Source organism: Bombina bombina, chromosome 8, assembly GCF_027579735.1.
Source record: "Bombina bombina isolate aBomBom1 chromosome 8, aBomBom1.pri, whole genome shotgun sequence".
Taxonomy (NCBI): domain Eukaryota; kingdom Metazoa; phylum Chordata; class Amphibia; order Anura; family Bombinatoridae; genus Bombina; species Bombina bombina.
The window spans coordinates 107,748,085-107,770,510 of NC_069506.1; the positions used below are offsets into that span (position 1 = coordinate 107,748,085).

The 22,426-nt window shown below is 42.0% G+C and overlaps 1 protein-coding gene across 1 annotated transcript in view; it reads right to left on the reverse strand.

Moving 5' to 3' along the window:
- The window catches only part of LOC128638500 (gastrula zinc finger protein XlCGF57.1), a 212,806-nt gene that overhangs the window by 131,640 nt on the left and 58,740 nt on the right, over positions 1-22,426 (reverse strand). The window contains exon 4 of the mRNA XM_053690488.1: positions 6,604-6,714. Coding sequence (XP_053546463.1) covers positions 6,604-6,652 — 49 coding nt within the window. The 5' untranslated portion in view covers positions 6,653-6,714. The remainder of the gene's footprint in view (positions 1-6,603; positions 6,715-22,426) is intronic.

Genomic DNA, 22,426 nt, shown 5'->3' on the forward strand with positions numbered 1-22,426 from the left:
AAGTAAAACTTTAAAGCACGAACCACGTCCAGATTGTGTAATAGACGCTCCTTCTTTGAAGAAGGATTAGGACACAAAGACGGAACAACAATCTCTTGATTGATATTCTTATTAGATACCACCTTAGGTAAAAACCCAGGTTTGGTACACAGAACTACCTCATCTGCATGGAAGATCAGATAAGGAGAATCACATTGTAAGGCAGATAACTCGGAAACTCTACGAGCCGAGGAAATAGCTACCAAAAAAAGAACTTTCCAAGATAAAAGTTTGATATCTATGGAATGAAGAGGTTCAAACGGAACCCCCTGAAGAACTTTAAGAACCAAATTTAAGCTCCAAGGTGGAGCAACAGGTTTAAACACAGGCTTGATTCTAACTAAAGCCTGAAAAAATGCCTGAACGTCTGGGGCATCCGCCAGACGCTTGTGCAAAAGAATAGATAGCGCAGAAATCTGTCCCTTTAAGGAACTAGCTGACAATCCTTTCTCCAATCCTTCTTGGAGAAAAGATAATATCCTGGGAATCCTGACCTTACTCCACGAGTAGCCCTTAGATTCACACCAATAAAGATATTTACGCCATATTTTATGATAGATTTTCCTGGTGACAGGCTTCCGTGCCTGAATCAAGGTATCAATGACTGACTCGGAGAAACCACGCTTTGATAAAATCAAGCGTTAAATCTCCAGGCAGTCAGCCTCAGAGAAATTAGATTTGGATTGTTGAAAGGACCTTGAAGTAGAAGGTCCTGTCTCAGCGGCAGAGTCCATGGTGGAAAGGATGACATGTCCACCAGATCTGCATACCAAGTCCTGCGTGGCCACGCAGGCGCTATCAAGATCACCGATGCTCTCTCCTGCTTGACTTTGGCAATCAGCCGAGGGAGCAGAGGAAACGGTGGAAACACATAAGCCAGGTTGAAGGACCAAGGTGCTGCTAGAGCATCTATCAGCGTTGCCTTGGGGTCCCTGGACCTGGATCCGTAACAAGGAAGCTTGGCGTTCTGGCGAGACGCCATGAGATCCAGTTCTGGTTCGACCCAACGAAGAACCAATTGTGCAAACACCTCCGGATGGAGTTCCCACTCCCCCGGATGAAAAGTCTGATGACTTAGAAAATCCACCTCCCAGTTCTCTACACCTGGGATATGGATAACTGATAGGTGGCAAGAGTGAATCTCTGCCCAGCGAATTATCTTTGAGACTTCTAACATTGCTAGGGAACTCCCTGTTCCCCCTTGATGGTTGATGTAAGCCACAGTCGTGATGTTGTCCGACTGAAATCTGATGAACCTCATCGTCGCTAGATGAGGCCAAGCCTGAAGAGCATTGAATATCGCTCTTAGTTCCAGAATGTTTATTGGAAGGAGTGACTCCTCCTGAGTCCACGATCTCTGAGCCTTCAGGGAGTTCCAGACTGCACCCCAACCTAGAAGGCTGGCATCTGTCCTTACAATTGTCCAATCTGGCCTGCGAAAGGTCATACCTTTGGACAGATGGACCCGAGGTAGCCACCAGAGAAGAGAATCCCTGGTCTCTTGGTCCAGATTCAGTAAAGGGGACAAATCTGTGTAATCCCTATTCCACTGACTGAGCATGCATAGTTGCAGCGGTCTGAGATGTAGGCGTGCAAACGGCACTATGTCCATTGCCGCTACCATTAAGCCTATTACTTCCATGCACAGAGCCACCAAAGGGCGAGGAATGGAATAAAGAACACGGCAGGAATTTAGAAGTTTTGATAACCTGGACTCCGTCAGGTAAATTTTCATTTCTACAGAATCTATCAGAGTCCCTAGGAAGGAAACTCTTGTGAGGGGGGATAGAGAACTCTTTTTCTCGTTCACCTTCCACCCATGCGACCTCAGAAATGCCAATACTATGTCCGTATGAGACTTGGCAATTTGGAAGTTTGACGCCTGAATCAGGATGTCGTCTAAATAAGGGGCCACTGCTATGCCCCGTGGCCTTAGGACCGCCATGTATTGACCCTCCTGGATCATAGGTAGGATGGTACGAATAGTCTCCATCTTGAATGATGGAACTCTGAGGAATTTGTTTAAGATCTTTAGATCCAAAATTGGTCTGAAGGTTCCCTCTTTTTTGGGAACCACAAACAGATTTGAGTAAAATCTCTGTCCCTGTTCCTCCTTTGGGACTGGATAGATCACTCCCATAACTAGGAGGTCTTGTACACAGTGTAAGAATGCCTCTCTCTTTATCTGGTTTGCAGATATTTGTTTAAGGTGAAATCTCCCTTTTTTGGGGGAAGCCTTGAAGTCCAGAAGATATCCCTGGGATATAATTTCCAACGCCCAGGGATCCTGGACATCTCTTGCCCACGCCTGGGCGAAGAGCGAAAGTCTGCCCCCTACTAGATCCGTTACCGGATAGGGGGCCGTTCCTTCATGCTGTCTTAGAGGCAGCAGCAGGTTTTTTGGCCTGCTTACCCTTGTTCCAGGTCTGGTTAGGTCTCCAGACCGTCTTGGACTGAGCAAAAGTTCCCTCTTGTTTTGCATTAGAGGAAGTTGATGCTGCACTTGCCTTGAAGTTTCGAAAGCCACGAAAATTAGACTGTTTGGCCCTTGGTTTGGACCTATCCTGAGGAAGGGCATGACCCTTTCCTCCAGTGATATCAGCAATAATCTCCTTCAAACCAGGCCCAAATAGGGTCTGCCCCTTGAAAGGAATGTTAAGCAGCTTCGATTTTGAAGTAACGTCAGCTGACCATGATTTAAGCCATAGCGTTCTGCGCGCCTGGATAGCAAAACCAGAATTCTTAGCCGTTAGTTTAGTCAAATGAACAATGGCATCAGAAACAAAAGAATTGGCTAGCTTAAGTGCTCTAAGCTTGTCAAGTATTTCATCCAATGGAGTCGCTACCTGTAAAGCCTCTTCCAGAGACTCAAACCAGAACGCCGCAGCAGCAGTGACAGGCGCAATGCATGCAAGGGGCTGTAGGATAAACCTTGTTGAATAAACATTTTCTTAAGGTAACCCTCTAACTTTTTATCCATTGGATCTAAGAAAGCACAACTGTCCCCGACAGGGATAGTAGTACGCTTTGCTAGAGTAGAAACTGCTCCCTCCACCTTAGGAACTATCTGCCATAAGTCCCGTGTGGTGGCGTCTATTGGAAACATTTTTCTAAAAACAGGAGGGGGAGAGAACGGCACACCTGGTCTATCCCATTCCTTAGTAATAATTTCTGTAAACCTTTTAGGTATTGGAAAAACATCAGTACACACTGGCACTGCATAGTATTTATCCAGTCTACACAATTTCTCTGGCACTGAAATTGTATCACAGTCATTCAGAGCAGCTAAAACCTCCCTGAGTAACACGCGGAGGTGTTCAAGCTTAAATTTAAATGTAGAAATATCAGAATCAGGTTGCATCATCTTCCCTGAGACAGAAATATCACCCACAGAAAGAAGCTCTCCTTCTTCAGCTTCTGCATATTGTGAGGCAGTATCAGACATAGTTCTTAAAGCGTCAGTATGCTCTGTATTTCGTTTAACTCCAGAGCTATCTCGCTTTCCTCTAAATACAGGTAGTCTGGCTAATACCGCTGACAGTGTATTATCCATGACTGCCGCCATGTCTTGTAAAGTAAACGCTATGGGCGCCCTGGATGTACTTGGCGCCATTTGAGCGTGAGTCCCTTGAGCGGGAGTCAAAGGATCTGACACGTGGGGAGAGTTAGTCGGCATAACTTCCCCCTCAACAGATTCCTCTGGTGATACATTTTTTAAAGACAGAATATGATCTTTATTGCTTAAAGAGAAATCAATACATTTGGTACACATTCTAAGAGGGGGTTCCACCATGGCTTTTAAACATAATGAACAAGGAGTTTCCTCTATGTCAGACATGTTTATACAGACTAGCAATGAGACTAGCAAGCTTGGAAAACACTTTAAATCAAGTTAACAAGCAAATATAAAAAACGGTACTGTGCCTTTAAGAGAAACAAATTTTGTCAGAATTTGAAAAACAGTGAAAAAAGGCAGTAAATCAAACGAAATTTTTACAGTGTGTATAATAAGCTAACAGAGCATTGCACCCACTTGCAAATGGATGATTAACCCCTTAGTTCAAAAACCGGATCAAAAAAACGATATAGACGTTTTTTAACTGTCACACCAAACTGCCACAGCCTTGCTGTGGGCTTATCTTCCCCAACAAACGATTTTGGAAGCCTAAAAGCCCTTTAGAGATGTCCTGTAGAATTCAGGGAACTCCTGGATGTCTCAGTCTGTAATAGTTAATGCACAAAAAAGCACTAAACTAGGCCCCTCCTACTCATAGTAACACAGTGGAAAGCCTCAGGAAACTGTTTCTAGGCTAGAAGTTTGGCCCACTGCTCTACCTTCTTTAACTAAGAAAAGAACTGTCATATCACAAGCGTGAATTGAAGACGCTTGGTGAATTTTGCAATTTGAGCGGACCTATTTGGACACATTCCAAACTCGAGCCCAGCTGATGACGACCGCACGCAAAACTTCTAAAACGTAAGCGGAGACGTCACTAACACAGCCAAGAGGATTTGATACAGCCCCATCGACCTGCACCGCACCTGTCAGCCTAGAGGACAGCGGTAAAGCAAGCGGTCCGCGAGAGGAGTGTAAAGACGCATAGGATTCAAGCTCTGACAAGGGGATTTCCCACTTCACTCAATCATTATTTGCACGGCTCCTGGTAGCCATCCACACAAACGGATATTGAGCCGGCAACTTTCAGGTACCCCTCTCATATGTGAGCTTGATCCAATACTCGCCAGAGCAAGATCAACTACATATGAGAGTGAACTGTTCACATTTCCTACAGCAATCCTGCTTGATATCATCCACCATAGACCTGTATATGTGACCGGTCATTTTTTCTAACCACTGTCTGTGTATTAGACCCTAGTCTTATTGGGCAGCAAGCCCGTTTGTTCCCATTGGCAGCTAATTTTTTGGTGTTTTAAATTATATGTACTATTTTTAACTGGACGTCCAGTCAGCTAGCATTTCGTGGTATCTGCTTTATTACAGTCTGTCATTTTATATTCACTTATGTACATAATTACATTTAGGTACTTTTAGCTCTAGTTAGAGCACTGTGACTATTATTGTACTGTTTTTTTTATCTAGGATTAGCTTGTTACAAGTGTTTAAGATATTTCCAAATACCTACCTATTGTAATTTGCTTGTTCGAGCTCATACTTAGAGCCAGGTATTTAAATCTGTCCACCATCACACCAGACACTGCGTGTGCATTCTTATCCTATTTTTATCCTATTGTATTAAATAAATGTGTATCTTTTAAGAATCGATATCATCTGTCTTGATTTATTAACTTTTATTTGACTTGTGGATATACTCCACTTATAATTTATATTTGTACCTTTAGTAACAACTTACTTAATACATTACACATTCCCAATCCTATATCTGGGTGTATTTACTCCCCCTTACCTATTGAGAATTACTCATTCACTTTTGGATCACATACCTTAGCTGTCAGCGCCAGTACTTCTCTTTTCTTTGCATTCCTGTACTACCCATTGGTCCTTGTGAGAGGGACCATCTTTGTACTTGGCTGGTAGAAATAAGCGCTGATTCTTTCTTTTTTCTCTAGGCAAATTTAAGCCAGCCATGTGGAAAAAAACTAGGCCCCAATAAAGTTTTATCACCAAAGTATATATAAAAACGTTTAAACATGCCAGCAAACGTTTTATATTGTAAATATGAAAGAGTTTTACCTCAGAAAGTAAGCATGATACCAGTCGCTATTAAATCACTGTATTCAGGCTTACCTTACATAAATTTGGTATCAGCAGCATTTTCTAGCCTTCATTTCATCTTCTAGAAAAATATTAACTGCACATACCTCATAGCAGGATAACCTGCAGGCCATTCCCCCGCTGAAGTTATCTCTCTCTTCAGACATGTGTGAGAACAGCAATGGATCTTAGTTACAACCTGCTAAGATCATAGAAATCCCAGGAAGATTCTTCTTTTTTCCTGCCTGGAACAAAATAGCACAACTCCGGTACTATTTAAAAATAATAAACTCTTGATTGAAGCAAAATAACAGCTACATTTCACCACTTATCTCTTACTACCTCCATGCTTGTTGAGAGTTGCAAGAGAATGACTGGATATGGCAGTGAGGGGAGGAGCTATATAGACAGCTCTGCTGTGGGTGTCCTCTTGCAACTTCCTGTTGGGAATGAGAATATCCCACAAGTAATGGATGATCCGTGGACTGGATACACCTTACAAGAGAAAAAATGTACTTGATTTATTTGGATTTTACAGTGTTTAAAATCCACCCTCAAATCTATAAGGATATTGCATTTCACACCAAAATGTAAAAAGATTTGTTTATTAATAGTGTTTCATGGCTCAAATCCTTGGAACAACCTAAAAGGCCAGAATTTCAGGATATCTTGGCTTCTGCAAACCAAACAAAATGGCCACTGATCAGCCAATAACTGACACAAAAAGATAGAGGAAACTCGGCCTGATGGGGATCCTAGATTTGCAAACCAGATTGACTGTGTGACTATAAAATGTCTGACAGAAATTGTATTTAGTGTTTACTACTCACCATTAGTGATAGCTACAGGAAATATCTCGTGCTTAAATGTCTGATCCATCACAAATGGCTCTTTTCCTTGTTCAATCTTTGAGACGAGTGAAGGCTTTAAATTGACATGACCTGCATGAATATATTTAAATGCATTAAGAAAACATATTTTACCCTTAAAGGGACCTAAAACACTACATAAATGCAAGATAGAATGATGCATTAAAAGAAAAGATTATTCTGAGATGAACATGTAGATGTATTTTTGAAAGTTCCACGGTCTGTTTAAATGTTGACAAAATAAATGTAAAGTTTTAGCATCTATAAAATAATGGGAGCTGCCATGTTGTAACTTTAGGTTACCTTCCCTGCTGTGGCCAATTAGAGACAGTTATAAATAGGTCACTAGAGTGTGCAGCCAATGACTGTGTGGAATATAACAGTGTTCTGCACTTCCATATCTAAAAGGAACTGAAAAGCTCAAAATTTCAGAATGGAATTACTCGAAGAGGGGACAAAATAAACAATGAAAGTATACTGCAGAGTTGTTTTTAAATTTACAATTTATCATTTTATATTACTATCTCAAAGTGTTTAATGTCCCTTTAATTTAAATGACTATTAAATATGGTGCATAATAAAAAGCTACTCTGATTTTCGAATACGCATTTTCTAACAAGCTTATTTCTTTTCCCCATTTGCTAGCCCCCTGTAATCATGTGACAGCCATAAGCCAATCACAGACTAGTATACGTATACACTTTGAACTTATGCACATGCTCAATAGGAGCTGGCGCCTGTGTATAAAAAGACTGTGTGAAATTTGATAATGGGAGTAAATTGGAAAGTCTATAAAAGTTTAATTTGAATTTAGTGTCCCTTTAATCTTCAGAATAAGCATAATTGTGTAGATTGTAGTTTGTGATATCCTTTAGAGGAGCAACACACATTTCATTATTTATAATATAAGATTTAAATCTAAACCTTTGTATATGAGAAGAAAAAAAAAACATTATTAATCTCTAAGCAGAGGTATTTCTAGACCAAATCATTATGGGTATAAAGTGTCTAAAAGTGAAATATTAAAGAGAAATAAAAGTAAAAAATAAAACTCTCATGATTCAGACAGCACACACAGTTTTATATCATTTTAAAATTTACTTCCAATATTAAATTTACTATAGTCTCTTGATATCCTTTGTCAAAAAGCATACTTTTGTAGGCTCAGGAGTGTGCACACTCCCTAAGCAGTATTTAGCAGCAGTGTATGCAACAATTTTTGCAACAATGTTATATATTGTTCAAAAACCACTGCTGCCCCTATAGCTCAACGATGTATAGTTGTTAAACACTGCTCCTGAGCCTACCTAGGTATGTACTTCAACAAAGGATACCAAGAGTACATAGTAAATGTGATACTAGAAGTACATTATACAATTGTTTAAATTTGTGTGCTCTTTCAGAACCATAAAAGTTTAATTTTAGCTTTTGTGTCCCTTTAAAGGGACAGTCAACACCCGACGCAACTTAATCCCATACCTTAGATCCACACAAAAATGCGCCTGCACCACATCTCATGTTCAATACCACTAACGTTATGTGTGTAATCGTCCAAAGCACATACAGATTTATCCTGTAGATATGGCCGCCAAACTCCTCTCCCTCCTCCTCCGTCATCTTCTCTATTGAATTCCATGCTCGTTCACGGTGACGCTGTTCCTTTGCTAATGCGCATTATAATATATGTCCGCTCGCAAGCAGAAATAGAAAGTGCAGCTGCAAATCACTGTGAACACGTGTAAAGAATCCAACCGAGGATTGGATTCTGATTGGCGGATGCCTTTAAATATTACAAGTTGACAGCAATGTGAACTTGAGCTTGCGTTCACAGTGCTGGGAAGCATTGCGCTCACCAGTGCGCTTCCATAGGCTCCAATGGGAGCCTCGTTCTGATGCCGTCATACACGGCACAGAAACCAAAGCACAGGGAAGACGGTTAGTCACGCAGAGATTGCATCTAATTGTAAAACAGAATTTATGCTTACCTGATAAATTACTTTCTCTTGTGGTGTATCCAGTCCACGGATTCATCCTTTACTTGGGATATTCTCCTTCCTAACAGGAAGTGGCAAAGAGAGCACACAGCAGAGCTGTCCATATAGCTCCCTCTCTAGCTCCACCCCCCCAGTCATTCGACCGAAGGTTAGGAAGAAAACGGAGAAACCATAGGGTGCAGTGGTGACTGTAGTTTAAACTAAAAATCTACCTGACTAATAGCCAGGGCGGGCCGTGGACTGGATACACCACAAGAGAAAGTAATTTATCAGGTAAGCATAAATTCTGTTTTCTCTTGTAAGGTGTATCCAGTCCACGGATTCATCCTTTACTTGTGGGATACCAATACCAAAGCTTTAGGACACGGATAAAGGGAGGGAACAAGACAGGTACCTTAAACGGAAGGCACCACTGCTTGAAAAACTTTTCTCCCAAAAATAGCCTCCGAAGAAGCAAAAGTATCGAATTTGGAAAATTTGGAAAAAGTATGCAGTGAAGACCAAGTCGCTGCCTTACAAATCTGTTCAACAGAAGCCTCATTTTTAAAAACCCATGTGGAAGCCACTGCTCTGGTAGAATGAGCAGTAATTGTTTCAGGAGGCTGCTGGCCAGCAGTCTCATAGGCCAGACGGATGATGCTTTTCAGCCAAAAGGAAAGAGAGGTAGCAGTCGCCTTCTGACCTCTCCTCTTACCAGAATAGATGACAAACAATGAAGTTGTTTGTCTGAAATCCTTAGTTGCTTGTAAATAGAACTTTAAAGCACGAACCACATCAAGATTGTGTAACAGACGTTCCTTCTTCGAAGAAGGGTTAGGACACAGAGAAGGAACAACAATTTCCTGGTTAATATTCTTATTAGACACAACCTTAGGAAGAAAACCGGGTTTGGTACGCAAAACTACCTTATCTGCGTGGAACACCAAGTAAGGTGAGTCACACTGTAAGGCAGATAACTCTGAAACTCTTCGAGCAGAAGAGATAGCTACCAAAAAAAAAACTTTCCAAGATAAACTACAAATCTAACACCACATTCATTTTACCCTTCCGAGAGGGACCCTATTGCTTAGAGCCGGCAAAGAGAATGACTGGGGGGTGGAGCTAGAGGGGGAGCTATTTGGACAGCTCTGCTGTGTGCTCTCTTTGCCACTTCCTGTTAGGAAGGAGAATATCCCACAAGTAAAGGATGAATCCGTGGACTGGATACAACTTACAAGAGAAATATATACAGTATGTATATGCTTATATATCCTTATATACATATATATTTATGTGTTAATATGTGTATATACATATATATAAGCATTAACATATATATTTACTGGGAATACACAGTGAACATAGAGACCACAATGTAAAGGCAATGTAAAGCCACTTTTCAGTGCTGTTTTTTTTGTTGTTGTTTTTAATTTAACACCCCACTCCCGCCAACTTTAAGGCTTAGACTGTCCTTTTAAGGCTAAATTGCACTTTGTGCAAGATTCAAAATCAATGACTAACTTAAAAGAACATTCTTGCCAAAATTGGAATACACATAGGTGCATTTCAGTTTTAAGCAGAAACAATTTTGCAATATTCATGTATTAACAAAAATGCTTCTAGTAAAGGTTATAGCCGTTTCAAGAGAGTATTTAAGTATGCTCCATGCACCAGCATTTTAAGCATAGCTCTTGGTCAGAGAGGCTAAGATGCTTAAACCATCTGGAAATTACTCAATTAGCATTATTGCTGACATGATACACCCCCACTGGTTCTCTGAGCAGTTGCAGTAATTGAAATGCTAGTGCACTGAGATTATCTAGCTATGCTTCCCATGCACGTGCAGAGAAAAATGCTAACACTAAAACAGTGATAACTTTTACTAGAAGCATTTTTGCCAAATTTCAATTTGAACCAGAATGTCCCTTTAATCTTTTTTTGTTTTTGCATGCACCTTTCAATATCCTCCCTAATATGTACTTAGATGAGACGGAGTTAAGGATACAATACACACCATACCCGTGAAATGAAAGAGGAGACTGAGATCTTATAAACAGGGGCCTCACACCCTCTAGGAAGGTGATTGCAATAGGAACCACTAATTAGGATGCTATAGAAGCAAACACAGACCATATAACCCTCATATAAGCAGTAAAATACAGCAAGTGGCCCCTCTTTAAATAAAAAAAATTATCACCTACCTCCTGGGGGACAAATTGTCCTTTAATAAAAATGAGGTTCTTGTCCCATTTTAAACGGGAGGGGTCTATTTAAGCCCCTCATCAGCCAAAACATTGAAACATTTTCTTTCATGATTCAGATAGAATGTACAATGTTAAATAACTTTCCAATATACTTATTTATCAAAATTGCTTCATTCTCTTGGCATCCTTTGTTGAAGAAGCAGAAATGTACTACTAGGAGCTAGCTTAAAGGGAAATGAAACCCAATTTTTATTCTTTCATGATTAAAATAGAGCAGGTAATTTTAAGCAACTTTCTAATTTACTCCTATTATCAATTTTTCTTCATTCTCTTGGTATCTTTATTTGAAAAGTAGGAATGTAAGCTTAAAAGCCGACCCATTTTTGGATCAGCACCTGGGTAGCGCTTGCTGATTGGTGGCAAATATGAAGCTGGCTCCTAAGCTTACATTACTGCTTTTTCAAATAACGATACCAAGAGAATGAAGAAGAATTGATAATAGAAGTAAATTAGAAAGTTGCTTAAAATTGCATGCTCTATGTAAATCATGAAAGAAAAAAAAATATTTTAATTTCCCTTTTGGGTGAAACAATGACATGAGGCATACTGTATATGTGCAGCCACCAATCAACAGCTAGCTCCCAGTATTGCATTGCTGCTCCTGCTTTTTAACAAACCATAACAAGAGAACAAAGTAAGATTCGCAGCCAATCGCAGCCAATCGGCCGCTAGCAAGAGTGTCAATCAACCTGATCGTATTCGGTTGGGTTGATTTCTGTCCACGGCCTCTGAGCAGGCGGACAGGTTATGGAGCAGTGGTCTTTAGACCGCTGATTCATAACTTTTGTTTCTAGCGAGCCTGAAACTCGTCGGAAACTCGGGCATCAAGCTCTGTACGGAGCTTGATAAATTGACCCCTTTATCTGAATGATAAAAGCTTCATTTTTACTTCACTGTCCCTTTACGTAATTTCAAGGAAGGTTTTATTTTTAAGTTCAACTGAGTATATGCAGGTGCGGGAATAGGTTTCGTATAATTAGGGTAATATAAAAAAACAGAATTTATGTTTACCTGATAAATTACTTTCTCCAACGGTGTGTCCGGTCCACGGCGTCATCCTTACTTGTGGGATATTCTCTTCCCCAACAGGAAATGGCAAAGAGCCCAGCAAAGCTGGTCACATGATCCCTCCTAGGCTCCGCCTACCCCAGTCATTCGACCGACGTTAAGGAGGAATATTTGCATAGGAGAAACCATATGGTACCGTGGTGACTGTAGTTAAAGAAAATAAATTATCAGACCTGATTAAAAAAACCAGGGCGGGCCGTGGACCGGACACACCGTTGGAGAAAGTAATTTATCAGGTAAACATAAATTCTGTTTTCTCCAACATAGGTGTGTCCGGTCCACGGCGTCATCCTTACTTGTGGGAACCAATACCAAAGCTTTAGGACACGGATGAAGGGAGGGAGCAAATCAGGTCACCTAAATGGAAGGCACCACGGCTTGCAAAACCTTTCTCCCAAAAATAGCCTCAGAAGAAGCAAAAGTATCAAACTTGTAAAATTTGGTAAAAGTGTGCAGTGAAGACCAAGTCGCTGCCCTACATATCTGATCAACAGAAGCCTCGTTCTTGAAGGCCCATGTAGAAGCCACAGCCCTAGTGGAATGAGCCGTGATTCTTTCGGGAGGCTGCCGTCCGGCAGTCTCGTAAGCCAATCTGATGATGCTTTTAATCCAAAAAGAGAGAGAGGTAGAAGTTGCTTTTTGACCTCTCCTTTTACCAGAATAAACAACAAACAAGGAAGATGTTTGTCTAAAATCCTTTGTAGCATCTAAATAGAATTTTAGAGCGCGAACAACATCCAAATTGTGCAACAAACGTTCCTTCTTTGAAACTGGTTTCGGACACAGAGAAGGTACGATAATCTCCTGGTTAATGTTTTTGTTAGAAACAACTTTTGGAAGAAAACCAGGTTTAGTACGTAAAACCACCTTATCTGCATGGAACACCAGATAAGGAGGAGAACACTGCAGAGCAGATAATTCTGAAACTCTTCTAGCAGAAGAAATTGCAACTAAAAACAAAACTTTCCAAGATAATAACTTAATATCAACGGAATGCAAGGGTTCAAACGGAACCCCCTGAAGAACTGAAAGAACTAAATTGAGACTCCAAGGAGGAGTCAAAGGTTTGTAAACAGGCTTAATTCTAACCAGAGCCTGAACAAAGGCTTGAACATCTGGCACAGCGGCCAGCTTTTTGTGAAGTAACACAGACAAGGCAGAAATCTGTCCCTTCAGGGAACTTGCAGATAATCCTTTTTCCAATCCTTCTTGAAGGAAGGATAGAATCCTAGGAATCTTAACCTTGTCCCAAGGGAATCCTTTAGATTCACACCAACAGATATATTTTTTCCAAATTTTGTGGTAAATCTTTCTAGTTACAGGCTTTCTGGCCTGAACAAGAGTATCGATAACAGAATCTGAGAATCCTCGCTTCGATAAGATCAAGCGTTCAATCTCCAAGCAGTCAGCTGGAGTGAAACCAGATTCGGATGTTCGAACGGACCCTGAACAAGAAGGTCTCGTCTCAAAGGTAGCTTCCAAGGAGGAGCCGATGACATATTCACCAGATCTGCGTACCAAGTCCTGCGTGGCCACGCAGGAGCTATCAAGATCACCGATGCCCTCTCCTGATTGATCCTGGCTACCAGCCTGGGGATGAGAGGAAACGGCGGGAACACATAAGCTAGTTTGAAGGTCCAAGGTGCTACTAGTGCATCCACTAGAGCCGCCTTGGGATCCCTGGATCTGGACCCGTAGCAAGGAACTTTGAAGTTCTGACGAGAGGCCATCAGATCCATGTCTGGAATGCCCCACAGCTGAGTGACTTGGGCAAAGATTTCCGGATGGAGTTCCCACTCCCCCGGATGCAATGTCTGACGACTCAGAAAATCCGCTTCCCAATTTTCCACTCCTGGGATGTGGATAGCAGACAGGTGGCAGGAGTGAGACTCCGCCCATAGAATGATTTTGGTCACTTCTTCCATCGCCAGGGAACTCCTTGTTCCCCCCTGATGGTTGATGTACGCAACAGTTGTCATGTTGTCTGATTGAAACCGTATGAACTTGGCCCTCGCTAGCTGAGGCCAAGCCTTGAGAGCATTGAATATCGCTCTCAGTTCCAGAATATTTATCGGTAGAAGAGATTCTTCCCGAGACCAAAGACCCTGAGCTTTCAGGGATCCCCAGACCGCGCCCCAGCCCATCAGACTGGCGTCGGTCGTGACAATGACCCACTCTGGTCTGCGGAATGTCATCCCTCGTGACAGGTTGTCCAGGGACAGCCACCAACGGAGTGAGTCTCTGGTCCTCTGATTTACTTGTATCTTCGGAGACAAGTCTGTATAGTCCCCATTCCACTGACTGAGCATGCACAGTTGTAATGGTCTTAGATGAATGCGTGCAAAAGGAACTATGTCCATTGCCGCTACCATCAACCCGATCACTTCCATGCACTGAGCTATGGAAGGAAGAGGAACGGAATGGAGTATCCGACAAGAGTGTAGAAGTTTTGTTTTTCTGGCCTCTGTCAGAAAAATCCTCATTTCTAAGGAGTCTATTATTGTTCCCAAGAAGGGAACCCTTGTTGACGGAGATAGAGAACTCTTTTCCACGTTCACTTTCCATCCGTGAGATCTGAGAAAGGCCAGGACAATGTCCGTGTGAGCCTTTGCTTGAGGAAGGGACGACGCTTGAATCAGGATGTCGTCCAAGTAAGGTACTACAGCAATGCCCCTTGGTCTTAGCACAGCTAGAAGGGACCCTAGTACCTTTGTGAAAATCCTTGGAGCAGTGGCTAATCCGAAAGGAAGCGCCACGAACTGGTAATGTTTGTCCAGGAATGCGAACCTCAGGAACCGATGATGTTCCTTGTGGATAGGAATATGTAGATACGCATCCTTTAAATCCACCGTGGTCATGAATTGACCTTCCTGGATGGAAGGAAGAATAGTTCGAATGGTTTCCATCTTGAACGATGGAACCTTGAGAAACTTGTTTAAGATCTTGAGATCTAAGATTGGTCTGAACGTTCCCTCTTTTTTGGGAACTATAAACAGATTGGAGTAGAACCCCATCCCTTGTTCTCTTAATGGAACGGGATGAATCACTCCCATTTTTAACAGGTCTTCTACACAATGTAAGAATGCCTGTCTTTTTATGTGGTCTGAAGACAACTGAGACCTGTGGAACCTCCCCCTTGGGGGAAGTCCCTTGAATTCCAGAAGATAACCTTGGGAGACTATTTCTAGCGCCCAAGGATCCAGAACATCTCTTGCCCAAGCCTGAGCGAAGAGAGAGAGTCTGCCCCCCACCAGATCCGGTCCCGGATCGGGGGCCAACATTTCATGCTGTCTTGGTAGCAGTGGCAGGTTTCTTGGCCTGCTTTCCCTTGTTCCAGCCTTGCATTGGTCTCCAAGCTGGCTTGGCTTGAGAAGTATTACCCTCTTGCTTAGAGGACGTAGCACTTTGGGCTGGTCCGTTTCTACGAAAGGGACGAAAATTAGGTTTATTTTTTGCCTTGAAAGGCCGATCCTGAGGAAGGGCGTGGCCCTTACCCCCAGTGATATCCGAGATAATCTCTTTCAAGTCAGGGCCAAACAGCGTTTTCCCCTTGAAAGGAATGTTAAGTAGCTTGTTCTTGGAAGACGCATCAGCCGACCAAGATTTCAACCAAAGCGCTCTGCGCGCCACAATAGCAAACCCAGAATTCTTAGCCGCTAACCTAGCCAATTGCAAAGTGGCGTCTAGGGTGAAAGAATTAGCCAATTTGAGAGCATTGATTCTGTCCTTAATCTCCTCATAAGGAGGAGAATCACTGTCGACCGCCTTTATCAGCTCATCGAACCAGAAACATGCGGCTGTAGCGACAGGGACAATGCATGAAATTGGTTGTAGAAGGTAACCCTGCTGAACAAACATCTTTTTAAGCAAACCTTCTAATTTTTTATCCATAGGATCTTTGAAAGCACAACTATCCTCTATGGGTATAGTGGTGCGTTTGTTTAAAGTGGAAACCGCTCCCTCGACCTTGGGGACTGTCTGCCATAAGTCCTTTCTGGGGTCGACCATAGGAAACAATTTTTTAAATATGGGGGGAGGGACGAAAGGAATACCGGGCCTTTCCCATTCTTTATTAACAATGTCCGCCACCCGCTTGGGTATAGGAAAAGCTTCTGGGAGCCCCGGCACCTCTAGGAACTTGTCCATTTTACATAGTTTCTCTGGGATGACCAACTTGTCACAATCATCCAGAGTGGATAATACCTCCTTAAGCAGAATGCGGAGATGTTCCAACTTAAATTTAAATGCAATCACATCAGGTTCAGCTTGTTGAGAAATGTTCCCTGAATCAGTAATTTCTCCCTCAGACAAAACCTCCCTGGCCCCATCAGACTGAGTTAGGGGCCCTTCAGAAATATTAATATCAGCGTCGTCATGCTCTTCAGTATCTAAAACAGAGCAGTCGCGCTTACGCTGATAAGTGTTCATTTTGGCTAAAATGTTTTTGACAGAATTATCCATTACAGCCGTTAATTGTTGCATAGTAAGGAGTATTGGCGCGCTAGATGTACTAGGGGCCTCCTGAGTGGGCAAGACTCGTGTAGACGAAGGAGGGAATGATGCAGTACCATGCTTACTCCCCTCACTTGAGGAATCATCTTGGGCATCATTGTCATTGTCACATAAATCACATTTATTTAAATGAATAGGAATTCTGGCTTCCCCACATTCAGAACACAGTCTATCTGGTAGTTCAGACATGTTAAACAGGCATAAACTTGATAACAAGTACAAAAAACGTTTTAAAATAAAACCGTTACTGTCACTTTAAATTTTAAACTGAACACACTTTATTACTGCAAATGCGAAAAAACATGAAGGAATTGTTCAAAATTTACCAAATTTTCACCACAGTGTCTTAAAGCCTTAAAAGTATTGCACACCAAATTTGGAAGCTTTAACCCTTAAAATAACGGAACCGGAGCCGTTTTGAACTTTAACCCCTTTACAGTCCCTGGTATCTGCTTTGCTGAGACCCAACCAAGCCCCAAGGGGAATACGATACCAAATGACGCCTTCAGAAAGTCTTTTCTAAGTATCAGAGCTCCTCTCACATGCGACTGCATGCCATGCCTCTCAAAAACAAGTGCGCAACACCGGCGCGAAAATGAGGCTCTGCTTATGCTTTGGGAAAGCCCCTAAAGAATAAGGTGTCTAAAACAGTGCCTGCCGATATTATTATATCAAAATACCCAGATAAAATGATTCCTTAAGGCTAAATATGTGTTAATAATCAATCGATTTAGCCCAAAAAAAAGTCTACAGTCTTAATAAGCCCTTTTTTGAAGCCCTTATTTACAATCGTAATAAACATGGCTTACCGGATCCCAGAGGGAAAATGACAGCTTCCAGCATTACATCGTCTTGTTAGAATGTGTCATACCTCAAGCAGCAAGAGACTGCTCACTGTTCCCCCAACTGAAGTTAATTGCTCTCAACAGTCCTGTGTGGAACAGCCATGGATTTTAGTGACGGTTGCTAAAATCATTTTCCTCATACAAACAGAAATCTTCATCTCTTTTCTGTTTCTGAGTAAATAGTACATACCAGCACTATTTCAAAATAACAAACTCTTGATTGAATAATAAAAACTACAGTTAAACACTAAAAAACTCTAAGCCATCTCCGTGGAGATGTTGCCTGTACAACGGCAAAGAGAATGACTGGGGTAGGCGGAGCCTAGGAGGGATCATGTGACCAGCTTTGCTGGGCTCTTTGCCATTTCCTGTTGGGGAAGAGAATATCCCACAAGTAAGGATGACGCCGTGGACCGGACACACCTATGTTGGAGAAAACAAGTAATTCTTACCTAGAAACCTGAGGTGCTGGTAATTCTCAACCATCACCTCTTTATAAAGCTCTTTTTGCTCTTCATTCAAACAGGCCCACTCCTCCTCAGAGAAGTAAACTGCCACTTCATCAAATTCCGTTTGTACCTACAAATACACAATTCTACATTAGGTGAACCATAGCTTTTAATTTGAGCATTTTGATTCAACCTGTAGGAATTAAACAAGATGGCCAACTCTATAATCCAGAAATCATAACCATTGATTGGCCCATTACCTTGGAAAACATGGCTGAGGGGGCAACCCTAGGTGGAGGGGGGGGGGGGTAATTGTGCAGAAATGGTGAGAACAATGCTGTGAGGAGAACATTTGCAGCTTGTCATGGACACTATTCGTTCACTTATAGTGCAGGACAGAGTACAGTGACAGAGATGTGCATGACAGAGTACAATGACAGAGAGATGCATGACAGACTACAATGACAGAGATGCATGACAGAGTACAATGACACAGAGGTGCATAACAGAGTACAAGGACAGAGAGATGCATGACAGAGTACAATGACACAGAGGTGCATGACAAAGTACAATGACACAAAGATGCATGACAGAGTACAATGACATAGAGATGCATGACAAAGTACAATGACAGAGTACAGTGACAGAGATGCATGACAGAGTAAAGTGACAGATATGCATGACAGAGTACAATGACAGAGAGATGCATAACAGAGTACAATGACATAGAGGTGCATGGCATAGTACAATGACAGAAAGGTGCATGAGTACAATGACACAGAGGTGCATGACAGAGTACAATGACAGAGATGCATGACATAGTACAATGACAGAAAGGTGCATGAGTACAATGACACAGAGGTGCATGACAAAGTACAATGACAGAGATGCATGACATAGTACAATGACACAGAGATGCATGACAGAGTACAATGACACAGAGGTACATGACAGAGTACAATGACAGAGATGCATGACAGAGTACAATGACACAGAGATGCATCACAGACTACAATGACACAGAGATGCATGACAGAGTACAATGACAGAGAGGTACATGACAGAGTACAATGACACAGAGATGCATCACAGAGTACAATGACAGAGAGGTGCATGACAGAGTACAATGACACAGAGATGCCTGAAAGAGTACAATGACATAGAGGTGCATGGCAGAGTACAATGACATAGAGATGCATGACAGAGTACAATGACAGAGAGGTGCATGACAGAGTACAATAACATAGAGATGCATGACAGAGTACAATCACAGAGAGATGCATGACAGAGTACAATGAAATAGAGATGCATGACAGAGTACAATGAAATAGAGATGCATGACAGAGTACAATGACAGAGAGATGCATGACAGAGTACAATCAAATAGAGATGCATGACAGAGTACAATGACAGAGAGATGCATGACAGAGTACAATGACAAAGAGGTGCATGACAGAGTACAATGACAGAGAGATGCGTGACAGTACAATGACACAGAGATGCATGACAGAGTACAATGACACAGAGGTACATGACAGAGTACAATGACACAGATGTGCATGACAGAGTACAATGACAGAGAGATGCATGACAGAGTACAATGAGAGAGAAATGCATGACAGAGTACAATGAGAGAGGTACATGACAGAGTTCAATGACACAGAGATGCATGGCAGAGTACAATGACAGAGAGGTGCATGAGTACAATGAGACAGATGCATGACAGAGTACAATGACAGAGAGATGCATGGCAGAGTAAAATGACAGAGAGGTACATCATAGAGTACAATGACACATAGATGCATGACATAGTACAATGACAGAGAGATGCATGACAGAGTACAATGACAGAAAGGTGCATGAGTACAATGACACAGAGGTGCATGAAAGAGTACAATGACACAGAGGTACGTGACAGAGTACAATGACACAGAGCTGCATGACAAAGTACAATGACACAGAGGTACATGACAGAGTACAATGACAGAGATGCATGACATAGTACAATGACACAGAGATGCATCACAGAGTACAATGACACAGAGATGCATGACAGAGTACAATGACAGAGAGGTACATGACAGAGTACAATGACACAGAGATGCATCACAGAGTACAATGACAGAGAGGTGCATGACAGAGTACAATGACATAGAGATGCATGACAGAGTACAATGACACAGAGGTGCATGACAGAGTACAATGACAGAGAGAAGGAATTAAACAAGATGGCCAACTCTATAATCCAGAAATCATAACCATTGATTGGCCCATTACCTTGGAAAACATGGCTGAGGGGGCAACCCTAGGCGGAGGGGGGGGGGGGGGTAATTGTGCAGAAATGGTGAGAACAATGCTGTGAGGAGAACATTTGCAGCTTGTCATGGACACTATTCGTTCACTTATAGTGCAGGACAGAGTACAGTGACAGAGATGTGCATGACAGAGTACAATGACAGAGAGATGCATGACAGACTACAATGACAGAGATGCATGACAGAGTACAATGACAGAGAGATGCATAACAGAGTACAATGACAGAGAGATGCATGACAGAGTACAATGACACAGAGGTGCATGACAAAGTACAATGACACAAAGATGCATGACAGAGTACAATGACATAGAGATGCATGACAAAGTACAATGACAGAGTACAGTGACAGAGATGCATGACAGAGTAAAGTGACAGATATGCATGACAGAGTACAATGACAGAGAGATGCATAACAGAGTACAATGACATAGAGGTACATGACAGAGTACAATGACACAGAGGTGCATGACAGAGTACAATGACAGAGATGCATGACATAGTACAATGACAGAAAGGTGCATGAGTACAATGATACAGAGGTGCATGACAAAGTACAATGACAGAGATGCATGACATAGTACAATGACACAGAGATGCATGACAGAGTACAATGACACAGAGGTACATGACAGAGTACAATGACAGAGATGCATGACAGAGTACAATGACACAGAGATGCATCACAGACTACAATGACACAGAGGTACATGACAGAGTACAATGACAGAGAGGTACATGACAGAGTACAATGACACAGAGATGCATCACAGAGTACAATGACAGAGAGGTGCATGACAGAGTACAATGACACAGAGATGCCTGAAAGAGTACAATGACAGAGGTGCATGGCAGAGTACAATGACATAGAGATGCATGACAGAGTACAATGACAGAGAGGTGCATGACAGAGTACAATAACATAGAGATGCATGAAAGAGTACAATCACAGAGAGATGCATGACAGAGTACAATGAAATAGAGATGCATGACAGAGTACAATGAAATAGAGATGCATGACAGAGTACAATGAAATAGAGATGAATGACAGAGTACAATGACACAGAGGTGCATGACAGAGTACAATGACAGAGAGATGCATGACATAGTACAATGACAAAGAGGTGCATGACAGAGTACAATGACAGAGAGATGAGTGACAGTACAATGACACAGAGATGCATGACAGAGTACAATGACACAGAGGTACATGACAGAGTACAATGACACAGAGGTGCATGACAGAGTACAATGACAGAGATGCATGACAGAGTACAATGACACAGAGATGCATGACAGAGTACAGTGACAGTGAGATGCATGCCAGAGTACAATGACAGAGAAATGCATGACAGAGTACAATGAGAGAGGTACATGACAGAGTACAATGACACAGAGATGCATGACAGAGTACAATGACAGAGAGATACATGACAGAGTACAATTACAGAGAGGTACATGAAAGAGTACACTGACACAGAGGTACGTGACAGAGTACAATGACACAGAGCTGCATGACAAAGTACAATGACACAGAGGTACATGACAGAGTACAATGACAGAGATGCATGACATAGTACAATGACACAGAGATGCATCACAGAGTACAATGACACAGAGATGCATCACAGAGTACAATGACAGAGAGGTACATGACAGAGTACAATGACACAGAGATGCATCACAGAGTACAATGACAGAGTACAATGACATAGAGATGCATGACAGAGTACAATGACATAGAGATGCATGACAGAGTACAATGACAGAGAGATGCATGACAGAGTACAATGACACAGAGGTGCATGACAGAGTACAATGACAGAGAGATGCATGACAGTACAATGACACAGAGGTGCATGACAGAGTACAATGACATAGAGATGCATGACAGAGTACAATGACAGAGAGGTGCATGACAGAGTACAATGACATAGAGATGCATGACAGAGTACAATGACAGAGAGATGCATGACAGAGTACAATGACATAGAGATGCATGACAGAGTACAATGACACAGAGGTGCATGACAGAGTACAATGACAGAGAGATGCATGACAGTACAATGACACAGAGATGCATGACAGAGTACAATGACAGAGAGATGCATGACAGTACAATGACACAGAGATGCATGACAGAGTACAATGACACAGAGGTGCATGACAGAGTACAATGGCATAGAGATGCATGACAGAGTACAATGACAGAGAGGTGCATGACAGAGTACAATGACATAGGGATGCATGACAGAGTACCATGACATAGAGATGCATGACAGAGTACAATGCCAGAGAGATGCATGACAGTACAATGACACAGAGGTACATGACAGAGTACAATGACACAGAGATGGGT